A 25,005-nucleotide genomic window follows, 5' to 3' on the forward strand; every position below is an offset into this window, starting at 1 on the left:
TCGTTTTTTAAAAAATAGAAGAAATTATAAGAAGTCAAAGTGAATTTAAAGCTAGAAAGAACTTCTGGCTATCTAGTCAGAATGCCTCATCCAACAGATGAGAAAACTTAGTGTGATTATATTTTCTAAATTTTATACATCAATAAATAAGATGAAATGAAAAATAACCCATTTTATTATGATATTTAAAAGCTTGCATTAAAATCCTAACCTGACTCTTTGTGGCGAGCAAGTAAAAACTATATCAGCCTCTCTAGGTATTCCAATACTTGATAATTATCAAGTATTGACACAGCAGCAATCTGTATGTTTATAGGCCTACAGCAAAGTTTATCACCACATTGACCTAGAGAAGTCATAGAAGATAGACTATCTTTGCATAAAAGCATAAAATAGATAATTTATAAGGAACTGAATCAAAAGTATAAATTGCTACTGACGGTTTATAGATGGACAATTTTCAAAAAACAACTAATGAGCAGTTTATAAATAAATGTTTATCCCTTAGCCTGAAAATTAGAGCTTACTAATATCCCCATGCTCCAATGAAATTGACCTCTAAAATCTATACTTAATTTAATGAAAAGACTAGAAATCTGAATAACCTTTTAAAAGTCGAATATTGATTGCATATTTGAATATAAATTTTAAGTGAGAACATTTATATATTCTTATACAAAAAAATAGGTTATATGTCTAGAATGTTTTATGGGAGAGTTTTTTATATATAGCCTGAACTTATTTTCATGTAGTCATTAAATAGCCAGTTTGTTGTGTTTCCTAGCCTATATGATAATTGAAAATTGAAAAGGATTCATGAAAATAATCTGTTGATTTACTATAACCTGGTTTGTGGGAGCCCCTGGTTTTGGTAGGGTTTTGTTTGATAAGAGGTAGCCCCCATTTTTGATAAGAGGTAGCCCCCATTTTCTTGTTCTTCAAATTGGGGTCAGATTCGATGATGATGTAAACTATCCCTTGCAGCTCTAGTGCTGATTCTTTGCTTTAAAAAAATTTCCATGGTTGAAGTTCAGAGCTGACCTGGTTTGTACCAAATTCTGAGGTTTGGGCATAGTTTTTTTTTTTCTGCACTGCTGACTGATCTTTTTTAGTAATTTTAGAAGACTTAATCACCTTTATTAAATTTTAGTTGCCTCATAAAAGTGGACTTTTGGCTTTTAGGAAAATCTCAATGGTGGCAGTGAACAAATCCTGTTGACTGTTCAATTTTTAAAAACAGAATACATGATGATGGTTCCTGTGAATGACAATTTAAAAGAAATTTCTATAAATTAGAAACTTAGGAGCACTTATTCAATCTAGATAACTAAGTTGACCTAGGAATGGATAAACCCTTCAGTTCTACTAAGTTTCTTCACCTGCAATGCAGTGTGGTGCATCTGCAGCTAGGTGGTGGAGATATTGCTTTTTTCATTCACAAGATCTACTGTATGCAGGAAAAAGCAGCCCTCTGCCTGCAGTGTGTGCGCTTTGACCGATTAATCAAACTGGTGCTTGATTGTTAATGGCTCTTTCTAAAACAGTTCAACAGTCTTTTGGCCTGCTCCTACCCATGGGAATCCGAGCTTCTTGCAGGTATGTTAGATTACTTTTTTCTTTTGTTCATTTTCATTTTCTTTATTTGATCCTTTCTGAAGAACAAGGATGTCATTTTCTGAATGGGGCACTTGCCTGAAGCTCATAAAAACTGATACTGGCTTGTATTACAGAAGTGCAGGTCTAGATGTTTGTCTCCCTTGCAAATGTGGTTTTATTTAGTATCAACAAAAGCATGCTACAAATGCAACTCTTATAATTAACCAAAGGAACTGATCTTGAAATTAAGAAACTAGTTTTTTGTTTTTATGAAAACAATGTTTTTGTAAGCTATCTTACAAGTAGGTTTCTTGGTTACCAAATATGCCAGGCTTGTAGAGTGGGTATGTTTTTAAAGCTTTTTTTATGAATAATTTGCATATTAAACATAAACATAAGCTTTGTTTTCTATTTGGTCTTCTTGCAGTAAAATAGTCTGCATATGTGAAAAGATGGAATAGTATTTGTTTATATAAGTGTTTATTTTCTTTTCAGGGGACCTGATTTTTAAGCCTGCTTGAAGCACTTATTTTTTACTTTATGCCATATATTTGTGCTTGCCAGACTCTACCTAGGTTATGGAAAATTCAATCTTACATCAAGTTATGATGACTTTATAATTCTCTTGAATTCTTTATAGTTTACAAAACATTTCATATAACTTAAACCATTTTATTCTCACTACTGTCCTGTTAAGAGAGGCTAAGTCGGGTTTCGTCTCCATGTTATGGATGAGAAAATTGAAACCCAAAGAGAAAAGGTCACACAGCTTAGTGACAGCAGAGCAAATGCTTGAGCTCCTGTCCTGGAGTTACTATTACTAGCTTAGTGCTATTTTCACTATACTTAAATGTTTTTTGAGTGGATATATATGACTGATGTGACATAGTCATTTGATAATGTCTTAAAGAATTGATTGGGTTTTTGATTTTTGTTTTTATTATTGTTTGTTTTGGGGCTTCCTTAGGCTTCTGGCTGTTGAGTGAGTAGGTGTGATAAATAACATATAAGTAACACAATAAGTTGATTCCATTTAGAGCAGATTGTCAAGCCTGCAAGCTGCATGCAGCCCTCAAAGCCCATTTATGTGGCATTATTGAATTTTATTATTATACTCATTGGAATTATGGATTACATTGTAGTCATAAATAAGTGGTGAATTCTGTATGCAGTTTTTGGCAAATTTTTGTTGGGTGATGTGATCCAGAAGAGCCAAGTGGGGTGGACATCCATGATTTAGAGCAAAGATTATAGGTATTTTTGCATTGTATGTGTAGCCTTATTAAACTTTTCTGATATTTTCTTTAGGAGACAAATACAGAGATTATTTTTTAATTGCACTCCAAAATAATTTTTCCAATTTTATATAAAAATAGTTTAACATTCATTTTGTGTTCCAAAATTTTCTCCTTCCATTCCTTCCCTCCCCACTTCTCAATACAGCCTGCAATCTCATATGGGCTATATATGTACAATCAGGCCAAACATATTTCCACATTAATGATGTTGTGAAAGAAGAATCAGAACCAAAGGGAAAAAGTATAAATAGTATGCTTCACTCTGCATTCAGATTCCATGGTTCTTTGGATGTGGATGTCGTTTTTCATCACTAGTCTTTTGGAATTTTATTGAATTTCTGGATGTCATAGTTGATTGCACAATGTTGCTGTTACTCTTTAGTGTTCTTCTAGTTCTGCTCATTTCATCAGTTCATGTCTTTCCAGGTTCTTCTGAAATCTACCTACTCATCATTTCTTTTAAGGCAGTGGTATTCCATTATATTCATATATGACAACTTGTTCAGCCATTCCACAATTGATGAATATCCCCACAATTTTCAATTCTTTGCCACCACAAAAGAGCTACTATTAATATTTTTATGCACATAGGTACTTTTCCCTTTTTCATGATTTCTTTGGAATGCAGAACTACTTGTGATATTGCTAGATCTAAGGATATGTATAGTTGGATTGTCCTTTAGACATTATTCCAAATTTCTCTCAAATAGTTGGATCAGTGGGACAGCTAGGTGGCACAGAGTGTAGAGCACTGGCCCTGGATTCAAGAGGACCTGAGTTCAAATGCATTGTCAGACACTTAATTTATTACCTAGCTGTGTGACTTTGGGCAAGTCACTCAACCTCACTGCCTTTCAAAAAACAAAAAAAGAAATTAAAATTGATTGGTGAATCAATTCACAGCTCCACAGCAAGGATCTTGTGCAGGATTATATTAGGTAATGTTTGTAAAAATATTGACCATATTACTTCTTTAGCACTTCATCATAAAAGAAACTGTTTCACCCACAACTACCAGAAGCTTAATTAAACAAAAAAACAGGTATCATTTGTATAATAACTATATAAATGATTTGGGGGGGGAGGTTGCAAGGCAATGGGATTTCGTGACTTGCCCAAAGTCACACAGCTAGGTAATTAAATGTCTAAGGTCAGATTTGAACTCAGATCTTCCTGGCTCCAAGACCAGTGTTCTATCCACTAAAGCATATTTCTATATGGAAGTTATTACATTTTCAGCAAAAAAGTCTCTTATCTAAAACAAATACTTTGATACAGTGATTAACTTTTTGCTGCTGTGATGTGATAAAAGGAGAAAAAAAGTTGGAAAGTTTGAACAACATGCTTATTTTGTGATAGTTGAAGATGATTGTAAATGGGTTAGATGACTCCGGAATGGAGCTGAAAGATTTGAAATTCTGTGTCATAGTGAAAGATATTTGTCATGTTCTATATGACATTGATACAATTAGTGTTTTACAATAAAGTTGTTAAAATAATGTTTTCAAACCCCTACCCTAAGTTGGAAATATCCCATGTTCCAGATGGTAACTGTCTTTTTTCCTTTTACCCTTCCTAACCTTTTGGTGAAATAGTTTTGAGGGACAATCATAAGAAGAGTGATGTCCTGTTCAATGCCTTCATCCTGCACTTAATTAGCTGCTTAGTGCTGGTATCCTGGAATACAGGGATTGGCAGGACACATATATATACTAGAGCAGATGAGGACAGAATAGGAATGAAATAAAGCCAAGAAATTGTGGGGATTTAATGAAATTTTGGAACCCCAGTACAACTTCTAACAAAAATCATCTGTTATGTTATTCCATTTCTCCTATGACGCCAAATTTCCTTGCTTTAGAAAAATTTTTAATTATATTTTACATCAAATCCAAGGTTCTTATCCTGATATTCAAAGCTCATAATTAATATATAACTATTTTTTACCTTTCCGAATTCATCTACTGTTTTCCCGACTTAATGCTACCAATCCAGCCAAATTTGTTAATAACTCTCTGGAAATGCCCTTTTTCTTCCTATTCTCCACCTTCTCACATATTCATTAGCTTCCTTAAGATAATTGACCTAGGGGCAACTAGGTGGCACAGTAGATAGAGCACCAGCCCTGGAGTCAGGAGTACCTGAGTTCAGATCCAGCCTCAGACACTTAATAATTACCTGGTTGTGTGGCCTTGGGCAAGCCATTTAACCCCCTTCTCTATGGAGCCTTTCCTGATTAACTGATTGATGCTTCTTATTATTTGATGTTAAATCAGTTAACATATTTACTGATATTGGTCAAATATAATGTTTACCCTTTTTTTCCCATTTAGAGTTAGAAAGGCTATTAGAGACATCATAATCACTTTAACATGAATATTTTAAAAAAATCTTTAGATGGAGAGAGTCATTGTGATATAGTAGAAAAAGAACTGATCTCAAATGTGTTCAAGATGCTTTTGGGGCTGTATGGCCCTGGGCAAAACATTTAACTTCCCATTGCCTTTAAGTAATTCCTACTATGAACTATAGAGCAACTGCTGTTTCCCACTGGGAGGAAAAAGGTTTTCTCAGCAGTGAAATCACAGGAACAGACAAAAAAACAATCAAATTGAATGTTTAATACTGCACCATCACCATACACTAAGTAGTTGATAATATTATAATATTATATTATATTATTATAATATTATATTGCCTTATATTCTCCTTTTATCACATCACAGCAGCAAGAAGTTAATCACTGTATTAAAGTATTTGTTTTAGATAAGAGACTTTTTTGCTGAAAATGTAATAACTTCCATATAGAAATATGCTTTAGTGGATAGAACACTGGTCTTGGAGCCAGGAGGATCTGAGTTCAATTATAATATTATAATATTATAATAATAATATAGGAGGTATGATTTTTTTGTTTAGTCACCTCTTTAGTATTATATTTAGATGTTAGATCTGACTCCTACATTTTGTCAGAAATCTTTAATAGGGTAGTTCTTTCTTACTAAGGTAATTATAATCACTCTAGGTTAGTAATATCCTTGAAATTAATCTTCATAACCTGAGATTGAGTGAACTACTAAATTGTACCTCTACCTAAAGAAGTAAAAATATCAGTAAATGGGTTGACAGGCTACAGTGAGGTACCATGTCAGTACATGATCACTAAAACTATGAAAAAGGGGGGCGGCTAGGTGGCACAGTGGATAGAGCACCGGTCCTGGAGTCAGGAGTGCCTGAGTTCAAATCCAACCTCAGACACTTAATAATTACCTAGCTGTGTGGCCTTGGGCAAGCCACTTAATCCCATTGCCTTGCAAAAACTAAAAAAAAAAAAAAAAAAAAGATAAAAGCACTGAAATCCATCCTATAGAGTTTGTTGGGGGTTTTTTAAACTGAAGAAAATGACATTCCTATCCAAATGCCTTAGGTTACCACCTACTCCAATTGAGTATAGCTCTCTTTGTATTTTTCAAAGATTACCATTAGGCTCACACTATTCATATACAAAGTAAAAAGATCTCTGTGTGTTTCACCAACCTTCAGAGAATGTAATTCTTTATTGCCTTATTATCTGATAAAATTTAGAAATGGAATTGAACTGGAATTGTTTATTCTTTGTTAGACCTGAAACTCAGCACAAAGGCCCCGTCTCCCATTCTGAGAATGATCTACCAGAACAAGAAGAAGAAATCCTGGGATCAGATGATGATGAACAAGAGGATCCTAATGATTATTGTAAAGGTAAGACTCTTTATTTGAAGAGGCACTATATCTTTTTTATTCCATTTCCATGCTTTTAATATATTTATTTTCCAAGCAGAAAGATTACTGCTTGCTTCAATTTCCATTTCTCAGACAAAGGAAACTGAATTTGTTAATTTTGCTAAGTCAAACTTTTTCTGATTATAGCTATTGCCTCCACTGATTCCGATCATAACCCATTATGGCTTTTTCAACCTATAAGACATTTGTCTATGTCTTTCCTCTCTACATCCTTCATAGAAAATCCACCCAATGCACTGAAGACCTGATTCTTGTAAATGTTCTAAAAGTTGAATGACTAACAGCATATCTCATTTTCTGATCAATTTCTTTCTGTTTCTTTCTCTCCTGCTTCTGTGATTCAAAATCATATAGCATCACCAGATGATAAAATTATTGCTTCTTTTTGACCATAGTCAAAAGATCCATGGATGTATGTATATGATGTGAGCATACTTTTATCTTAATAGTTAAGTGTCAGGGCAGCTAGGTGGCACAGTGGATAGAGAGCACTGGCCCTGGAGTCAGGAGGACCTGAGTTCAAATGTGGCCTCAGACACTTAATAATTACCTAGCTATGTGGCCTTGGGCAAGCCACTTAACCCCATTGCCTTGCAATCCACACCACCTCCCTCTCCCCACAAACTGCTGTGGTCAAAAAGAAAGCATCATTGATAGTTCTCTGGTGAGGAGTCTTTCAACATTTAGGCTAATCTTTAGGCAACAAACAATCTACTTGATATTCTTACTTTTAAAGTCTTTCCCAGCTTGGGAGAAACTGCTGAAGTATATGTTCACCTTGGCTATAATTTTTGGGACCATGTTCATCTCTCCCTAAGATTAGATGCCAGCATAGAACTTTAGGATAGGTTTAAATCAGTAAGGGGCTATTGAGTTTCTGAGATACATCCTTTATTTTTTAATTCAGTTTTATTTGATTTTCAGTTTTGACTTCTCTCCCTACTTCTCCCTATCCCCAAACATGCCCTTCCCTCACTTCCACCCCCTAGGAAGACAAAAACTCAATATAAATATTTGCATTCATGGGTCATAGAGCAATCACAGTTTTGGAGTGGTATGCTAATTGCCAAATAGTTTTGGGGTGGTATTGTCAGAATCGGTTGGGCTAATTCACAGTACCATTTACAATGTAAGAAAACAATACTTATCCTTTGACTAGATATCTATCAAACAAATTTGTGGATGACTTTAGTTTGAGGACAACTATCATATTCTCTCATAAATTATTCGTGGACTAGATAGGCCATTGATCTGGCCTTTAGAGTATTTATTATTATCATATGTTTCTTACCAGTATTATCTAACCAGTAGCTTGCCAAGGATTTCCTCTAAGTGTTTGTATATTATAGAGTTACTTTGAAGAAGGTTTTCTATTATATCATCTTAATGAAGCTTATCTTCTGAAAATACATAGCTAAATGGGAGGGAGGGAATAGGTCTAAATTCCTTTTTTCTAAGTATTAAAAAGAATGAGTGTTTGAAACTTTTTGAATTTAAATCTGTAAACTGGAAGGAGATTGACTTGTTCCCCACCCTTGTTTCTTCCAGGAGGTTATCATCTCGTGAAAATTGGAGACCTATTCAATGGCAGATACCATGTAATTCGAAAGCTGGGTTGGGGACATTTTTCAACAGTATGGCTATCATGGGATATTCAGTAAGTTTTAGGAATCAGTTCAGACATTGTCTTGATTTTGTTGTTGTTTTTTATTCTGGACAAAACACTGGGTTCTCACTTTTAACATCTACCTCTGATGAACTTTATGCCTTTAGGCAAATAACTTAGCCATTGCTTGTCTTTCCATAAAATGGAATTATAGTAATCTCAAAAACAAGAGGTAATTTTAAAAAAAGAGCCATAAAGTATTTTAACATCCTTGAAAGCATGAAATGTGTAATTTGGCATGTAAATTAATACAAAATGCTTTCCCTCAGGGTCTTCTAATTTGAGGCTGATTACTTTTTTATTTTTCCAGGTATCAAAAACAAGAGTAGAAAAAATGAAAATGTTATGTTTTACTATTTCCTTTTATAATTTCAATTTTTCTCTAGCTAAAATTGCTATACAAGTTTAACTGTTTCCTTGTAAAAAGTACTGATAGTGCTAAACAGATTCCAAAATCAGTACAAAGATATTCAGATTATCAATGAGCAAACCCGGCCTCCTCTTTTTATGAAGTTACTTGTGGTGTTTTTGTTTTAGGGTTTGTAATTTTCAATATTTTTTTTTAACCTTTTGCAATGCAGTGAGGTTAAGTGATTTGCCCAAGGTCACACAGCTAAGTAATTATTAAGTGTCTGAGGCCGGATTTATACTCAGGTTCTCCTGACTATAGGGCCATTTCTCTATCCACTGAGCCACCTAGTGCCCATTTGGGGTTATTTTTTAAAGGATATTTTAAAAACTATTAAATGGGGCAGCTAGGTGGTGCAGTGGATAGAGCATTGGCCCTGGAGTCAGGAGTGCCTGAGTTCAAATCCAACCTCAGACACTTAATAATTACCTAGCTGTGTGGCCTTGGGCAAGCCCACTTAACCCCATTGCCTTGCAAAAACCTAAAAAAAACCCAAACTATTAAATGGACAGCCCTCAGGATGTCCCAATTTTAACCATAGAAATAAGTTATGTGATAAGACTTTTATTGTTCCATGATATATTTTTGTCAAATACATTGGTATTATTAACTTCATCTTTGTGTTTACACGTGGGTAAGGAAAGTATCAGAGTTTCTGCCTGCTTAGTTCACCTCTTTTTATTATAGCTATGTTTAGGGTGAAGGGAAACAAAAGACTGTGGAAGTCAATATTTGGAAAAAATCTGAAGGAAAAACAAAGCCCTGAGGGTGAGGTGTAAATAAAATCTGACATATATCCAGGGTAGATAGTAGGTTACCTTAGATAGGAAGTCTTTGATTACAGAGAGAAAGCCAGATCATTATTTATGGCGATCTTCTATTTTCCTTCTACCAATTCTAACATGGTTTTGTCCCATTTTAGGATTAATTGGCTCTGTCTCTTCCATAGGGGGAAGAAATTTGTAGCAATGAAAGTAGTGAAAAGTGCTGAACATTACACTGAAACAGCACTGGATGAAATCAGACTACTCAAATCAGTGAGTATTGAGTCTGTCAGTGTATGTTAATGGGATTTGCCTAAATGTACCATTTTACATGTTTAGTTCTCAACTTGGGTATAGGAGTCAAAGAAAAAAAAATTATCTGAATGTTAAATATATTCACATGAAAAATAATATGATTTGTTTCTTGGCTCTCTACTTTTTAAAAAGTACATTTTTATGGACATTTCTCGTTTTTATTTCTACATAATTTCCATATATATATTTCTCTTTGTCACTCCCTAAAGAACCTTTCTTTGTAACAAAGAAAAAGAAAGAAAAATAGTTCAGGAAAACTAAGCCATACATAAGCCCAGTTCTGACAGTTTATGTATATGTAGTATTTCATATTTTTCTGCAAAGGAAGAAAGGACAGAGGGGGGCTTTTTTTCTTTTTGGATGACAATCTTAGTTATTATCACTGCATTTGTTTTCTTTATATTGTTTTCACTTAATTTGTTGAAAGATTGAATATTTTCCTGATTCTTTATTTTACAAGTCTTATTATTCTTCTCATGCTTTTGAATTCCTTATTTTTTAAAGAATGATATTTGGATTACTTTTTTGGTACTCCAGTCTGTTTAGTCTTTTCCTAATTGATATATTTTATAAATATTTGTGTGTGTGTGTGTGTGTGTGTATTTGTAGCTCTTCACTTCTACAGAAAGTAGTGCTAATGTGTATTTTGGTATATATGGAACCTTTCTGTCTTTGTTTTTCTTGAGGTATATAAATATATACTATATATTGAGATTTTAATACTTCAACCACAAAAATTTTCCTTGGATATCATGATTAAAGAGATTGCTAACATTTGATACTTCTCCTATTTTATTTTTTCAATTATATGTTAAGAAAATTAATAATCTAGTGAACATTATACATGTTCATTTGTTTTAGCGTGTTTTCATACGTATTTTGTGTATAAGGAATTGTGTTTGACTAAGGGAAAAGAAAAAAATATCAGATAGGGAAGAAAAACATTGGAGAAAAATTTTAAAGTATTCATTCAGATTCTGTGTTGTTTTTTTTTTTTGTTTGGGGGATGGAATTTCCTGTCTGGATGTGGATGGCATTGTCTGTAACAGGTTTCCTGGGGTTGTCCTAGCTCTCTGAACTGCTGAGAGGAGACCTTGTTGATAAGCTCACAATGTTATTGTTAATCTGTACCAATGTTCTCTTGCTGCTTCCTTCGCTCATCATCAGTTCATATAATTGTCACCATGGTTTTTTAGAGTCCAACCCATTCTTATAGAACAATAGTACTTCATAACATTTATATATCATAAGTTCAACCATTCCTCAACTGATGGGCATCCCCTTAATTTTCAATTCTTTGCCACTTAAGAAAGAGCTGCTACAAATATCTTGGAACACTATAGGACTTTACCCATTTTTTATGATTTCTTCTGAGTATAGGTCTAGTAGTGGTATTGTTGGATAAGGTAGGATCAGTTTTATTACCCTTTGGTCATAGTTCTGTATTGTTCTCCAGAATGGTTGGATTAGGTCCCAACTCTAGCAACAGTGTATTAATGTCCTAATCCTTCCATAGTCTCTCCAACATTGACTGGGTGTCCCTTCCTGTCATCTTAGCCAATCTGATAGATGTGAGATATGGTACCTCATAGTTGTTTTAATTTGAATTTCTTTAATCTGTAATGATTTGGAGCATTTTTTTCATATGATTATATATCGTTTTAATTTCTTCATTTGAAAACTACCTGTTCATATCCTTTGATCATTTATCAGTTGGTCTTGTAACCTTATAAATTCAGTTCTCTATATTTTAGAAATGAGAACATTATTAGACCCCTGTTTGTGAAAATTGTTTCCCATCTTTCTGTTTTCCTTTTAATGTTGGCAGCCTTGGTTTTATTAGTGCAAAAATGGTTTACTTTGATATAGTCAAAAGTATCTATTTTGCATTTTATAATGTACTCTTGTTTGGTTACAAAGGTTTCCCTTTTCTATATATCTGACAGAGTATTTCTTTTTTTTTAATTAATTTATTGGGGTTGAAAGGCTGTGGGGTTAAGTGACTTGCTCAAGGTCATACAGCTAGGTAATTAAGTGTCTGAGGCTGGTTTTGAATCTGGGTCCTCCTGTGTTCTATCCACTGTGCTACCTAGGCACCTGATAGTATTTCTTCATCTGTTAATTGATCTGTAGTAACTTCACCCTTTATGTCTAAATCCTGTACCCATTTTGTCATCTAAGGAACTTAATATAAAATCCTGAAAGAGTATAAAATTTTATTTCTAAATTTATTTGTAATTTAACTCTTCAGGTAAATCCCATCAGAATATATCTCATCCTAACATTGACTTGGAAAAGCATAGTCTCCATTGTATGATCTTCCTTTATCTTCCTTTACATTTCAGCCAAATTACTACTTCCCAGTCATGTTATGTCTTCTTCCTATTTCCAGCTTCTTCTAGCATTTGTACAAACAATCCTCTATGTATAGAGTATACTTTTTAATATCTGTGTTTATTTAAACTTGTAACCTACAGTATAAATCTTTAAGTTACGTGTGTGTGTGTGTGTGTGTGTGTAAGTTAACTTTAAGCCAAGTCTGATGAGAGGAAGATTCAGGTGTTTCTCATCTCCTCCCTTCTTCCCTTCTATTACCATAGGTTTTTTGTACCTCTTAGTGTAATGAGATTTACCCCATTCAGTTCCCTCCATTCTCCTGTCTCCTTCCGTCCCTTTTTTTAAGGAGAAGGTGTTTTTAAATCATTCTGAGTCATAGAAAATACTGAGTATCCATCACTTCTGTATGTAAGTATATTCTGTAAGTAAATATATTCTCTCTAATAGAGTTTCAGTTCTTGAGAGTTATTAGAGCCTTTCTCCCAAGTAGGAATATAGTCAGTTTCATCCCATTGGGTATCAGTCTCATGGATAAGTCATGAGTGTCCATCATTTCTGGCTAAGTATATTCTCTCTGATAGAGTTACAATTCTTAAGAGTTATGAGACTCTTTTTTTCCCATGCTAGGATATAGCCAGTTTCATCTTATTGGATAGCAGTTTTTTTTACCCCCCCCTTTTTTTTAACCTTTTCATGTATCTCTTGAACCTCCTGTTTGATGTCCGAATTTTCCATTTAGCTCTGATTTTTTCATCAGGAATTATTAAAAGTCTTCCATTTCGTTAAATGTCCATCTTTTCCCCTGAAAGAGAAGGCTCAGCTTTGCTGGATAGTAGATTCTTGGCTGCATTCCAAGTTCCCTTGCTCTTTGGAATATCTCATTTCAGGCCCTTCAGTCCCTTAATGCTGATGCAGCCAGTCCTGCGTAATCCTTAACTGTGGCTCTTTGGTATCTAAATTGTTTCTTTCTGGTGGCTTCCAGGATTTTCTCTTTTGTCTGATAGTTCTGGAATTTGGCCATAACATTCCTTGGTGTTTTCATTTTAGCATCTCTTTCTAGAGGGGAATGATGTTTTTTTTTTTAAGATTTTTTTCTTCCAAGACAATGGGGTTAAGTGGCTTGCCCAAGGCCACACAGCTAGGTAGTTATTAAGTGTCTGAGGTGAGATTTGAACCCAGGTGCTCCTGACTCCAAGGCCGGTGCTCTATCCACTGTGCCACCTAGCTGCACCGATGTATTCTTTCAATAACTATTTTGCCCTCTGGTTCCATGATATCAGAGCAATTTTCCATCACTCAATCCTGTAATGTTAAGTCTAGGCTTTTTTCCTCTTCAATGTTTTCAGGAAGACCTATAATTCTCAAGGTGTTACTTCTCTATCTTTTTTTGAGGTCATTGGTTTTGCTGATGAAGTATTTTACATTTTCTTAAATTTTTCTGTTTTTTGGTTTTTTGTTTAACAGGTTCTTGTTCTCTCATGAAGTCATTGGTTTCCACAGACTCCATTCCTTTTTTTAGAGAAGAGTTTTCTTTATTTACCTTTTGCAACTCCTTTGCCATTTAGTCAATTCTATTTTTGAAAGAACTTTCCATTTGACCATTTGAGGTTTTGAGTGGATTATTTTCTTTTTGCATTTGCCCAGTTGAGGATCTGAGAGAATTATTCTCATTTTTGTATTTGTCCACTGATTTATTTTCTTGTTGCAAGGTGTTAATCTTCTCTTGGGTTTCTTTTCCCAAATTTTCTGATTGATTTTGAAACTCCTAACTTATTTCTTCAAGGAAGTCTTTCTGTGCTGGAGACCAGATCATATTCTCCTCAGAGGTTCTAGGTCTCTCTGAGTTAGGGTCTTTTCCCTTCCAAGAATTTTTCTATGGATCCTCCTTTCTGCTGACCTTTCTTCATTTTAATAAGACCTTGAGTTGGGGAGGGACTGGTTCACAGAGCTTTATGCCCCCAGGCACTCAGGCATCCCATGGATGGCTGGAGTTCTGTGACCCTTTCCAACCCCAGTGTTTAATGCAGATCTTCCAAATTGTTTTGAGTTGGAAAACTGTTTCACTCAGTCTTTCTGAGGGTTCTACCAATCTAAAATTTGGTTTAAATTTGGTCATTGTTTAAAGTTATTTGTGGGGGCAGCTAGGTGGCACAGTGGATAGAGCACCGGCCCTGGAGTCAGGAGCACCTGAGTTCAAATCTGGCCTCAGACACTTAATAACTACCTAGCTGTGTGGCCTTGGGCAAGCCACTTAACCCCATTGCCTTGCATAAAAATAAAAAAAAAGATATTTGAATGCATTTTCAGTGATCTGGGGAGAGCTCAGATTTCCTGCCTTCACTGCTTCACTCACTGAGTGCAATATCTCCAGCTTGCCAGTAGCGGGTGCTGGTTGCTTTCTCTGGAGTGTCTGTGACCTAAATTGAGGCCCTCTCCCTTGGTCTGGATTGCTGAGGTGGTTCTGCTCCAAGGGCTTAGCCTGGGACAGAGGTAGTCTGTAATTGTGTTTGTTCTGGGAAGAGGCTTCAGCTGAAATGGAGGTGTGGATTTAGAGTTCCTCCTGATCAGAGGAGCCTAGGTATGATGTCTTCAGCTTTCCTGCACTGGAACTCTCCCTGTAGCCCTGTTGGCATGCTCCCAAGGGTCAGGCTAACACCAATGCCTCTGCTCCCTAGTTGACCCAAGCCCCCACGGTCGACCAGGTTCTAGCCCCGGAGCTGATCAAACCTGTCTGATTCTTGGCCCCTCAGGCTCCAGGGCTCCAGCCCCACCACTAATCAGGCTAATCCTGCTAATCCAGGTTCTTAGGTTCTCCTGGTCCTGTGTTCCCAGCAGAGTTGAGAAAGCAAGCAAATTGAATATAGGTTTTACATGTACCGTCATGTAAACATCTCCATATTAGTCATGTTACAATATTGCTGTTCCTTTGTACATGGTACATTTTACTTTGCATCTGTTCTGCTAAGTCTTTCCAGGTTTTTCTGAGAGCATCCTGCTCATCATTTCTTATAGCACAATAGTTTTTCAATACAATCACTTATGGCAATTTGTTTAGTCACTCCCCAGTTGATGGGCATCCCCCCAATTTCATTTTTTGCCACTAGAAAAGAACTGCTATGTACATTCATATACGTGTGTGTGTGTGTGTGTGTGTGTGTGTCCTTTTCCTTGGATACAGGCCATGTGGTGGGTATTCCTAGGTCAAAGAGTATGCAGGGTTTTGTATCCCTTAGGCATAGTTTCAAATTTTCCTGCAGAATGGTTGAATCAGTTTACAACTCTATCAACAATGCATTAATACTTCCATTTTTCCACATTCCCTCCAACATTTGTCTTTCTCTGTTCTTTTACCTTATCTAACATATGAGGTAGTTCCTTAGAATTGTTTAAATTTGCATTTTTCTATTTAATAGTGAGATATAACATTTTTCATGTGGCTATAGATAGCTTTGATTACTTCATCTGAAAACTTGTTTTTTTTTTTAAAATCATCTATCAATTAGGATCTGGCTCTTTTATAAATGTGATTTCGTTTTCTTTATGTTTAAGAGACTAGAAAGCCTCAAAAAAAATTTTCATAGTCTGAAATCCTGTCCCTCATGATTTCTTATAGAACAATAGCGTTCCATCACATATACATATACCGCAATTTGTTCAACCATTCCCCAATTGATGGGCATCCCCTTAATTTCCCATTCTTTGTCACTACAAAAAGAGCTGCTATGAATACTTTTGTACATGTGAGATTTTCACCCTTTCTGAAAGTCTTATTTTAATGAATGTCCATATTTTGCCCCTGAAGGATTATATTCAGTTTTTTTGCACAAGTTGTGCTCCTGGTCCATTTGCCTTCCAGAATATCATATTCCAAGCCTTTAATGTAGAAGGTGTTAAATCTTTGTTATTCTGACTGTAGCTCCATGGTACTTGAGGTTTCTTTCCAGCAGCTTCCAAAATTTCTTCCTTAGTCTGGAAGTTTTGGAATTTTGGCTATTCTTGGGAATTTTCATTTGTGGATCTCTTTCAGGAAATAATCAGTAGATTCTTTAAATTTCTATTTTACCCTCTGGTTCTAGAATATCTGAGGCAGTTTTCTTTAATAATCTCTTGAAAGATGATGACTAAGCTTTTTTAATCATTATTATTTATGGCTTTCAGAAATCCAATAATTTTAAAAATCTCTGTCCAAGATCTACTTTCCAGATTTATTGTTTTTCCACTGAGATATTTTCACATTGTCTTCTATTTTCCCATGTTTGATTGTTTCTTGATTTTTTTTAATGTCATTAGCTTCATTTGTTCGTTTCTAAATATTTTTTAGTTCAGTTCTAATTTTTAAGAAATTATTTTCTTCACTGAGCTTTTGTACTTCCTCTTCCAGTTCTCCTTTTTTTTTCCCCTTAGTTTTTGCAAGGCAAATGGGGTTAAGTGGCTTGGCCAAGGTCACACAGCTAGGTAATTAAGTGTCTGAGGCCTGATTTGAACTCAGGTACTCCTGACTCCAGGGCCAATGCTCTATCCACTGCACCACCTAGCTGCCCCCAATTCTACTTAAGAAGTTTTTTTTTTCCTTCACTGAATTACTGGGCCTCTTTTTCATTTTTCATTCTGTTTTTTGAGGCATTCTCATTGACTTTTGTACTTTTTTGTAAATTTGACCTACTTTGTTTTTAAGGTGTTATTTTCTTTAGGTGGTTTTTTTTTTTGGTGTATCTCCTTTACTAATTAGTTGACTCTTATTTCATGATTTTCTTAGATCACTTTTATTTCTCTTTCCCCAATTTTCCTCTATCTTCCATACTTGATTTTTAAAGTTTTTTATTTTAATCTCTTCCATAGCCTGAAACCAATTCATACTTTTTCTTGGAGACTTTTGAATACAGAAGCCTTGACTATCATCTTCTGAATTGATCCTCCATGAGACCAAAGTACTTGTCTATGGTCATATTCTTTTTGTTCTGTTGTTTGCTCATTTGCCCAGCCTATGACTTGATTTAACTCTTTAATAAGGTGGGGCTCCGCTTCCAGGATGGAAGGCTCACTGTCCCATGCTTCTAATGGTTTTTGCAGTGGTTTTCAGGGATACTCTTCCTAGGACCTTATAAGAGACTCTCAACTTCTCTCTTGGCCTGACCACAAGAAGTCTTCTCTGCCCCCCCCCCCCCCCCCCCCCCCCAACTCTCTTACCACCAATGGACTAAAAACTCCGGAAGCATCTGTAGGGCTCTGCAGGTTTGCTTCCCATTCCTGGGGCTATGAAGACCTAAGAACCCCTGGACTGGGTTCCACGCTTACTATGCTGCAGCAGAGTTTTCCCACTGACCTTCTAAATTGTCCTTGGCAATCCCTGAACCCAGAGGTCTGAAAAGGGCCACTGCTGCCACTGACCTAGATGCCCCCAGGGACTCAGGCATCCCATAGATGGCTGGAGTACTGTGGCCCTTTCCAACCCCAGTGTTTTCCTGCAGATCTTCCAAATTGTCTTGAGTTGGAAAACTGTTTGACTCAGTCTTTCTGAGGGTTCCACCACTCTTAAAATTTGGTTAGAGTCATTGTTTAAAGATATTTGAAGGCATTTGCAGTGATTGGGGGAAAGCTCAGATTCCTGCCTTCACTTTGCTATCTTGGCTCCACCCCTCTCAATCCTTTTTAAGCAAACTTTCTTGGCCTGAGACCAATTCATATTTTTCCTGGAGGTTTTTGAATGTAGAAGCTTTGATTCTATCTTCTGAGTGTGTTTTGATCTTCCTTGTCACTTAATAACTTTCTGTGTTCAGAATTTTTTTCTGTTTGTTTACCCATTTCCCCAGCCTATTTCTTGACTTTTAACTCTTCCTTAAAATAGGTCTCTGCTTCCAGGGTGAAGGGCACACTGAAGCTTTTGGGGTTTTGTACAGCTGTTTCTAGAGATTTCTAGGGACCTGTAAGTTTTTAGTTCTTTCAAGGTCGAATATCTAAGAAGTACATTTCCATACTCTCCTGGATTGTGCTGTGGTCTGTGAGGACCAGATTCCAAGGACTTTTTTCTGGAACTGTGAGGATTCCACTTCTTCTGTCGCTGCAAGTTCCAGTGTTCTGATGCTTGACACTCTGGTATTGTCACCAGAGATGTAACCCATATCCAAGTGTGGACAAAGGAATAGTCCTGCTTCCAGTGCCCATCAAAGAGAACCCTCTATTCTCTTTCTAATCTCTGTTCCCCCTGTTACTGTCTGAGGACTGAGAGCTCCAGAAGTGGCTGCTGCCATTGCTGATTCAGTGACTCTCAAGACTTGTTTTACTCTGCTGGAGCTTATTCTGTGCTAGATTGTGCTCCACTCTTACTCAGATGTGACAGATCTTTCCTGCTGACCATCTAAGTTATCTTGGACGAAAATTATTTCATCTCATCGTTTTGTGGGTTCTTACTGCCCCAGGAATTGTTTTTTTACATCATTGAAAGGTTTTTGGAGGGGTTTTGGAGAGACCTCAGACACATTTTCTTTTTTTTCTTTTTTTGTAAGGTGCTAGAATTGGGTGGTCTGTTCAGGACCAAGGGGCTGGGTGGTTGCTGGGTCCCTGGGCTGGGATGTGGGCTTGGGGCCTCTTGACCTTAGGGCCAGTACTGTGTCTGCTGTATCACTTGGCTGCCCCACAGCACATTTTTGAAAGGGGACAGAGTGAAAGGAGAGAGGAAATATAATAGATGGTAGTGGGGAGGAATGGATGGAGGGAATTACAATCAGCAACAGCAACCATAGAAAAATATGGAAGTAACTGCTATGATGGACTTAGGATAAAGAAAGTGATCTACCTGAGACAGCTGATGGTATTAGAACACAGACTGAAACACATCTTTTTTTCCCTCTCTTTTACTTTTTTTTCTCATGAGGTTTTATATTTTTGTCAGGGAAGGGCATTATATTTACTCTTAAACAAGAGTATTTTAGTAATGTGTAAATAAATTAAAGAAAAAAGATAAAAGCAGAAAAAAGAAAATTAGAGGGTATGATACAAGAGTATTTTAGTAATGTGTAAATAAATTAAAGAAAAAAGATAAAAGCAGAAAAAAGAAAATTAGAGGGTATGATAATGTTAATAGAAGAAGCTAGGGAGGATGGAATGAGCAGGTTGATTTTTGCCAATTAGTAGGTTTGCCTCTTAATCGGAGTCTGGAGTATAAAAGAAGTAGAGTTGGAGAATGTTGTCAAGGTGAGATGGTAGTCTTGATCCTTCTTTCCTTCCTTCTCCCTCCCTCTTCCCCTTTTTTCCTCTCTCCTCTTTCCATCTTTCCTCATCCTTTTTTCCCCCACTGTTAACTTCTTCCTTTCCTTCTCCCAGCTGTCCTTCCTATCCTTGCTTCTGGGTCTGCCAGTTACTTACTTTACATTGTTTTATTGATTCCTTTTGGTTTTGTATCAAAGTCGTTTTTTGAAAAAAATATTCCCAACTCCAGTGGGTCTTTTCCTTTTAACAGAGAAAAATCGATAAAGCATATCAATGCAATATGGAATTTGACAGTATGTTACATTACAGAATGTTACATTCCTCTGCCCATTGTCTCCCATCTTACAATGAAAGAAGGTAGTACGTTTCCTAACCATTTTTCTGAAGCCAAGATTGGTCATTTTTATAACTACCTAACAGTTCTTCTCCAATCTGACTATTGCTACAATAATTCATCTTCCATATCCATCTGTTCATTTTACAACATTCAGAAATCTTTTAATGTTTCCATATAATACCTCCTAAATTAAGTTGGGCCTTTCATTCAAGGGCCTAAACTCTGAAGCTACTTTACCTTTTCAAGTTCTCCAATCTTATATTATACTCATATTGTCTTCTATCGCCCAGTATGATTTAACTAAATTATAATAATTGCTTTCCCTGTACAAAAGCATCACTATGCTTTACTCACAGTTATTTTTATCTAGCAGGTCCTCCTTTTCCTCATCTATAGAAGTCTATGTGAAGCCTTCCTTTGTCTCTATCCATTTTCCCTTTGGAACTCAAATAGCACTTTGAATCTCTGATGCAGTTACATACTTTTATTTTGTATTAAGGTAATTTATAGATATGCATCATTTCCCTACTAGACTATGTTCTATTAAATCAGAGATTTGTGTCTTATCTAAGCTATGTTACCTCTCCTTCCCCATCAATTACAACATTTTTTGCAGGTAGGAAACTCTTAATGTAATTGTAAAGAAAAAAAAAGAACATTCTTGTCCTTAGAAGAAGGTAAGTATCGAAATAAGGAGTAGTTATTTTCTGAAAATGTTATTCAAATAAGAGATAACAACTCAAATATATATCACTATTTTGCAATCTTGAATTGTTTGATAATTGTTTCATGCATGTTTATCTTATATCCCACAATAGTCCATAAGCCTTTTTTTGAGCAGGAGCCTTGACCTACTTTTTATATTCAACAGTGCTAGATATACAATTGACTCTCAACTTGATGATTGATTTTTATAAACTATAAAAATTTTCTTAAACTTTTTTTCTGGTTATCAGTCACTTCTTTTTTTTTTCTCCTTCTCAATATAAAATAAATTCTCACATTGACCATGTCCAAAATGTGTGTATTTGATTTCATCATTTCTCTGACAGGAGGGTAGGCATCATTATATTATATTCTGGAATTATGATTTTATACTAATTTAAATTCTTAAGTCTTTCAAAGGTTCCTTTTTACAATGGTTGTGTTTGAGTACAAAATTTTCTCCTTATTTCATTCTGTATAAGTTCATATAAGTCTTCCAAGGTTTCTTTAAAATCATTTTAATTTATTATAGGATGATAAAATTCTGTTATACTATCATTTACTCAACCATTTACCAGTTGATGGGAATCTACTTAGTTTCTATTTCTTTGTCCCTTCATAAAAAAGTTGCTATAAATAATTTATGAAATACTATGTTGGTAAATAACACAGTCTCAAAAGATATTCACTATGAAACTTCAGAGAATTTCATTAAGTTATAAGATTAAGAGAAAGAGAATAAAGAACATAGATGCTGTTTATTAGATGAAATCAATGCTACATCTGGTTTAAACTTTTATTTGGCAACCTTCAAAGATTTAGCAACATTCCCCTGAACATTTCTGAGTTTCATTTGGTGTACCTTGTTATACAATTCTCTTTCATTAAAATCTCTTAAACCCTTCTTGAAATGGGTTCATCCTTTCTCACTTCTTAGGCTAATAAATTTCATGAGTTAAATGGGTAATTTTATTTTTCATAAAGTAACTTTTTTAGTTTTTAAGGCAAACTTTCAATTATTAGTATTCTAATTGTTTATATTTGTAAAGATTTTTGAAATTCTAAATAAATTTGATACTACTTTTGTCCATCATTTAAATGTTCATTTCTTCTCAAACTACTAGATTAGTCAAGTATTAATTTTGTTTACCTTTATATTGTCATGTTATCTTTCTCATTCATTGATACACTTAAATTTATTGAGTATCTCCTTGGTAATATATTCACCAGTTTTCTGTTTATGAAAATGCTATTTGTCTAAGACTAGACTATCTATTATCTAGACTATCTCTGGAAAGTTTCTTATGAATAAGTGTTGCATTGGGTAGGTGTTTAGTCTTAGTAACTTTCTTGTCCTTAGAAAAGAAGGTAAGTATTGGAGTAAGGAGGAGTTGTTATTTTCCAGAAATGTTATTCAGATGAGAGATATAACCCAAATATATATATCTTTGAAATATGTATGTCATTGTATTTATACATATAGGTGTATTTATATATGTGTGTGTGTGTGTCTATACATATAATTATATATGAATAGATATATGTATAGAAGTATGGGAGGGGAGTGAATTCATCCTTAATTATATAGCTGTCCTGTGGGAGGGGCAGGAAGGGAAGTAAGGGGGGGGGATAAACAGTGCATAGGAAAGAACAGAAGAAAACATACAAGGTAGCAAAGAAAGGTGAACAATTTTGAACGTAATGTGAAATATTTATTATATAATAGACTTTCTTGAGATTGAAATTTATTATAAATCCTCTTAAATTTTGTTGTACATATGACAATATTTTTTTTGTTTTTTTAAATGAATAAATAGGTTATAAAAAATGAGGTCATAGGAAAGGGAGAAAAGAAAATTTCCTTTTTAAGAAACTATTTAATTTCCAATTACAATATAAAGTCCATTTTTAGCATATTTTTAAAACTTGTTTCAAGTTCTTCCTTTCCTTTCCCCACTCCCATTGAGAAGGCAATTTGATATAGATTATATTTGTGTAGTCATACAAAATATATTTTCATATTAGTCATGTTGTGAAAGCAAGCACAGACTGAAAAAACTTAAAGTAAAAAATATTTGATCTGCATTCATATTTGATCAGTTCTTTCTCTGGAGTTTAATATAAGATTTTTTTTCAATCATAAATGCTTCAGAATTGTCTTGAATCTTTGTATTGCTTAGAGTAGCTAAGTAATTCACTGTTGATCATCATATATTATTGCTGTTATGGTGTACAGTGATTTTGGTTCACTTCACTTTGTATCAGTTCATATAATTCTTTATGGAAGTATCCTGTTCATTATTTCTTAAAATATAATAGTATTCCATCAAAATTACATATGACAATTTATTAAGCCATTCCCTAATGGATGGGCATCCCCTCAATTTCCAATTGTTTGCCACCACAAAAAACATACATATAGATCCTTCTCCCCCCCCCCCCCCCCCCCCCCCCCCGCCTTTTTTGTTAAATCTCTGAGATACAGACCTCATCCTGGTATTCTGGGTTAAAGAACTTGCAGTTTTACAGCCCTCAGTCATAATTCCAAACTGTTCAAGTGATTTTTGTTCTGCTTCTTTGAGGATTCCTTGCTCAGAGCATTACTGCTATCAGAGAGGTTATATATGCTGTCAATCTCTTATTAAATGCTTAAAAGGAACCAAATACAGATCAATCAATATAATCATTGCTTATCTTTTTTTTTTTTGACTAAATACTGTCTTTCCTCCATATACATATATACAGGTTCGCAATACAGATCCCAATGATCCAAATAGAGAGATGGTTGTTCAACTTTTGGATGACTTCAAAATCTCAGGAGTGAATGGAACTCGTATCCTTTCAGGAAATTCCGAGGGAATTAATTTTTACATATATACATAGAGATAGAGAGGTGTGTGTGTGTGTGTGTGTGTGTGTGTGTGTGTGTGTGTGTGTGTGTGCGAGAGAGAGAGAGAGACAGTATTAGTACAACATACTGTCAAGCCAAGCTTCAATAAAATTGTTTCTCTATTGCACACTGTTTTCATATGATAAATTTGGTTTTAGAGTACAGTTTGAAGAGGATAACTGCCTATTGTTGCATTTTAAATTAAGCAAAATAAAGGTTCTTTTACAAGCTGCTAAAATAATTATAGAACTTTGAAATATAATTATAGAACTTAGAAGTTTGTTCACAGGCAAGACATAGGCCCATTAGATTATGATTTCAACTTCAAAGTTATAATTGAACCCTTAAGTTATATTTGCTTATCATTCATCATATCCCACACTTCTGCAATTGTTAATGTACTCCCAATCAGGCATTTATTATACTTATTACATGCGTAGAAGGAAAATGTTTTTTATTTTTCCTCCACATTTCTGTGCTACTGTCTCTTGGTGTACCAGTATATCTCTTCTTTTATATCCTTAATCAACTCACAAGATATCTGTATGGTATTTGAAGTTTTGGGCCATCACCTGCTCAAGTGGATTATCAAGTCAAATTATCAGGGACTTCCACTTCCATGTGTCAAAAAAATCATCCAACAAGTATGTATTCTTAGGCATTTTGTCATGGTTATTTTCCTCTTAATCAGTTTTCAATATCAGTTTGTGTATTATAATGAAAATGTTGATTTTTTTGCATCATATCATACAAATTAAATCATTGCAAAGGTGAGAGATGAACATAACATGTAATATAAGATTATATTTTTCCCCCTCTTTATTATAAGAAATAATAACCCTCTAAAGGGAAATAGTAGAACTATTGGAACATATAGTTGATGCAAAAAACAAGATATCAGATTTTTATTTTAAAAGCTGATTATAGGGATGGCTAGGTGATGCAGTGGATAGAGTACCAGCCCTGAAGTCAAGAGGACCTGAGTTCAAATACGGCCTCAGACACTTAATAATTACCTAGCTGTATGGCCTTGGGCAAGCCACTTAACCCCATTGCCTTGGAAAACCCTTAAAAAAAAGCTGATTATACATGCTAGGATAATAACATTTCAGAGTGCGTAAGGAAGTTAAAAGATCATTTGAACCAGGGAATCTCTTCAAAGTTTCATGAACCTCCTTGGAGAGAAGATTTCAAGGGATCTATGAATTTAGATAGTAATTACTTGCACTAATTTAGTATTTCCAAGGATTATGAAAAGTAGGCAACATTCTTAGAAGGGAGTCTATGACACAAAACTGGGTTAAGGACTCCTTATCTAATCTAACTCACACTCCAAATAGATATATAGATATAGACATTTTTTTAAATTTTTTCAAGGCAGTGGGGTTAAGTGGCTTAGGTAATTATTAAGTGTCTGAGGTCAGATTTGAACCCAGGTACTCCTGACTCCAAGTCCAGTGCTCTATTCACTGCACCACCTAGCTGCCCCACCCCATATATTTTTACAAACTAAAAAAGGTATGATTTCTTTATGTGAGATTACTTGCCCAAAATACATAGGTATTATATATGCAACAAAGCAGAGCCTAGGCCTCTTGACTCCAAAACTGATACTATTTACATGCAAGGTCAGTGCTTTTAGAATTGTAAATGAAGTCAGATTTCTAATTTGTCTCTTTAAAATAGGTATCTTTATTTA

General features: G+C 35.0%; 1 protein-coding gene across 1 annotated transcript in view; it reads left to right on the forward strand.

Moving 5' to 3' along the window:
• SRPK1 (SRSF protein kinase 1) overlaps positions 1 to 25,005 on the forward strand; it is a 99,934-nt gene that overhangs the window by 28,346 nt on the left and 46,583 nt on the right. The window contains exons 3-7 of the mRNA XM_074236445.1: positions 6,517 to 6,635; positions 8,226 to 8,334; positions 9,702 to 9,789; positions 23,162 to 23,249; positions 23,844 to 23,950. Of these exons, the coding sequence (XP_074092546.1) occupies positions 6,517 to 6,635; positions 8,226 to 8,334; positions 9,702 to 9,789; positions 23,162 to 23,249; positions 23,844 to 23,950 (511 nt within the window). The remainder of the gene's footprint in view (positions 1 to 6,516; positions 6,636 to 8,225; positions 8,335 to 9,701; positions 9,790 to 23,161; positions 23,250 to 23,843; positions 23,951 to 25,005) is intronic.

Source organism: Macrotis lagotis, chromosome 5, assembly GCF_037893015.1.
Source record: "Macrotis lagotis isolate mMagLag1 chromosome 5, bilby.v1.9.chrom.fasta, whole genome shotgun sequence".
Lineage (NCBI taxonomy): Eukaryota > Metazoa > Chordata > Mammalia > Peramelemorphia > Peramelidae > Macrotis > Macrotis lagotis.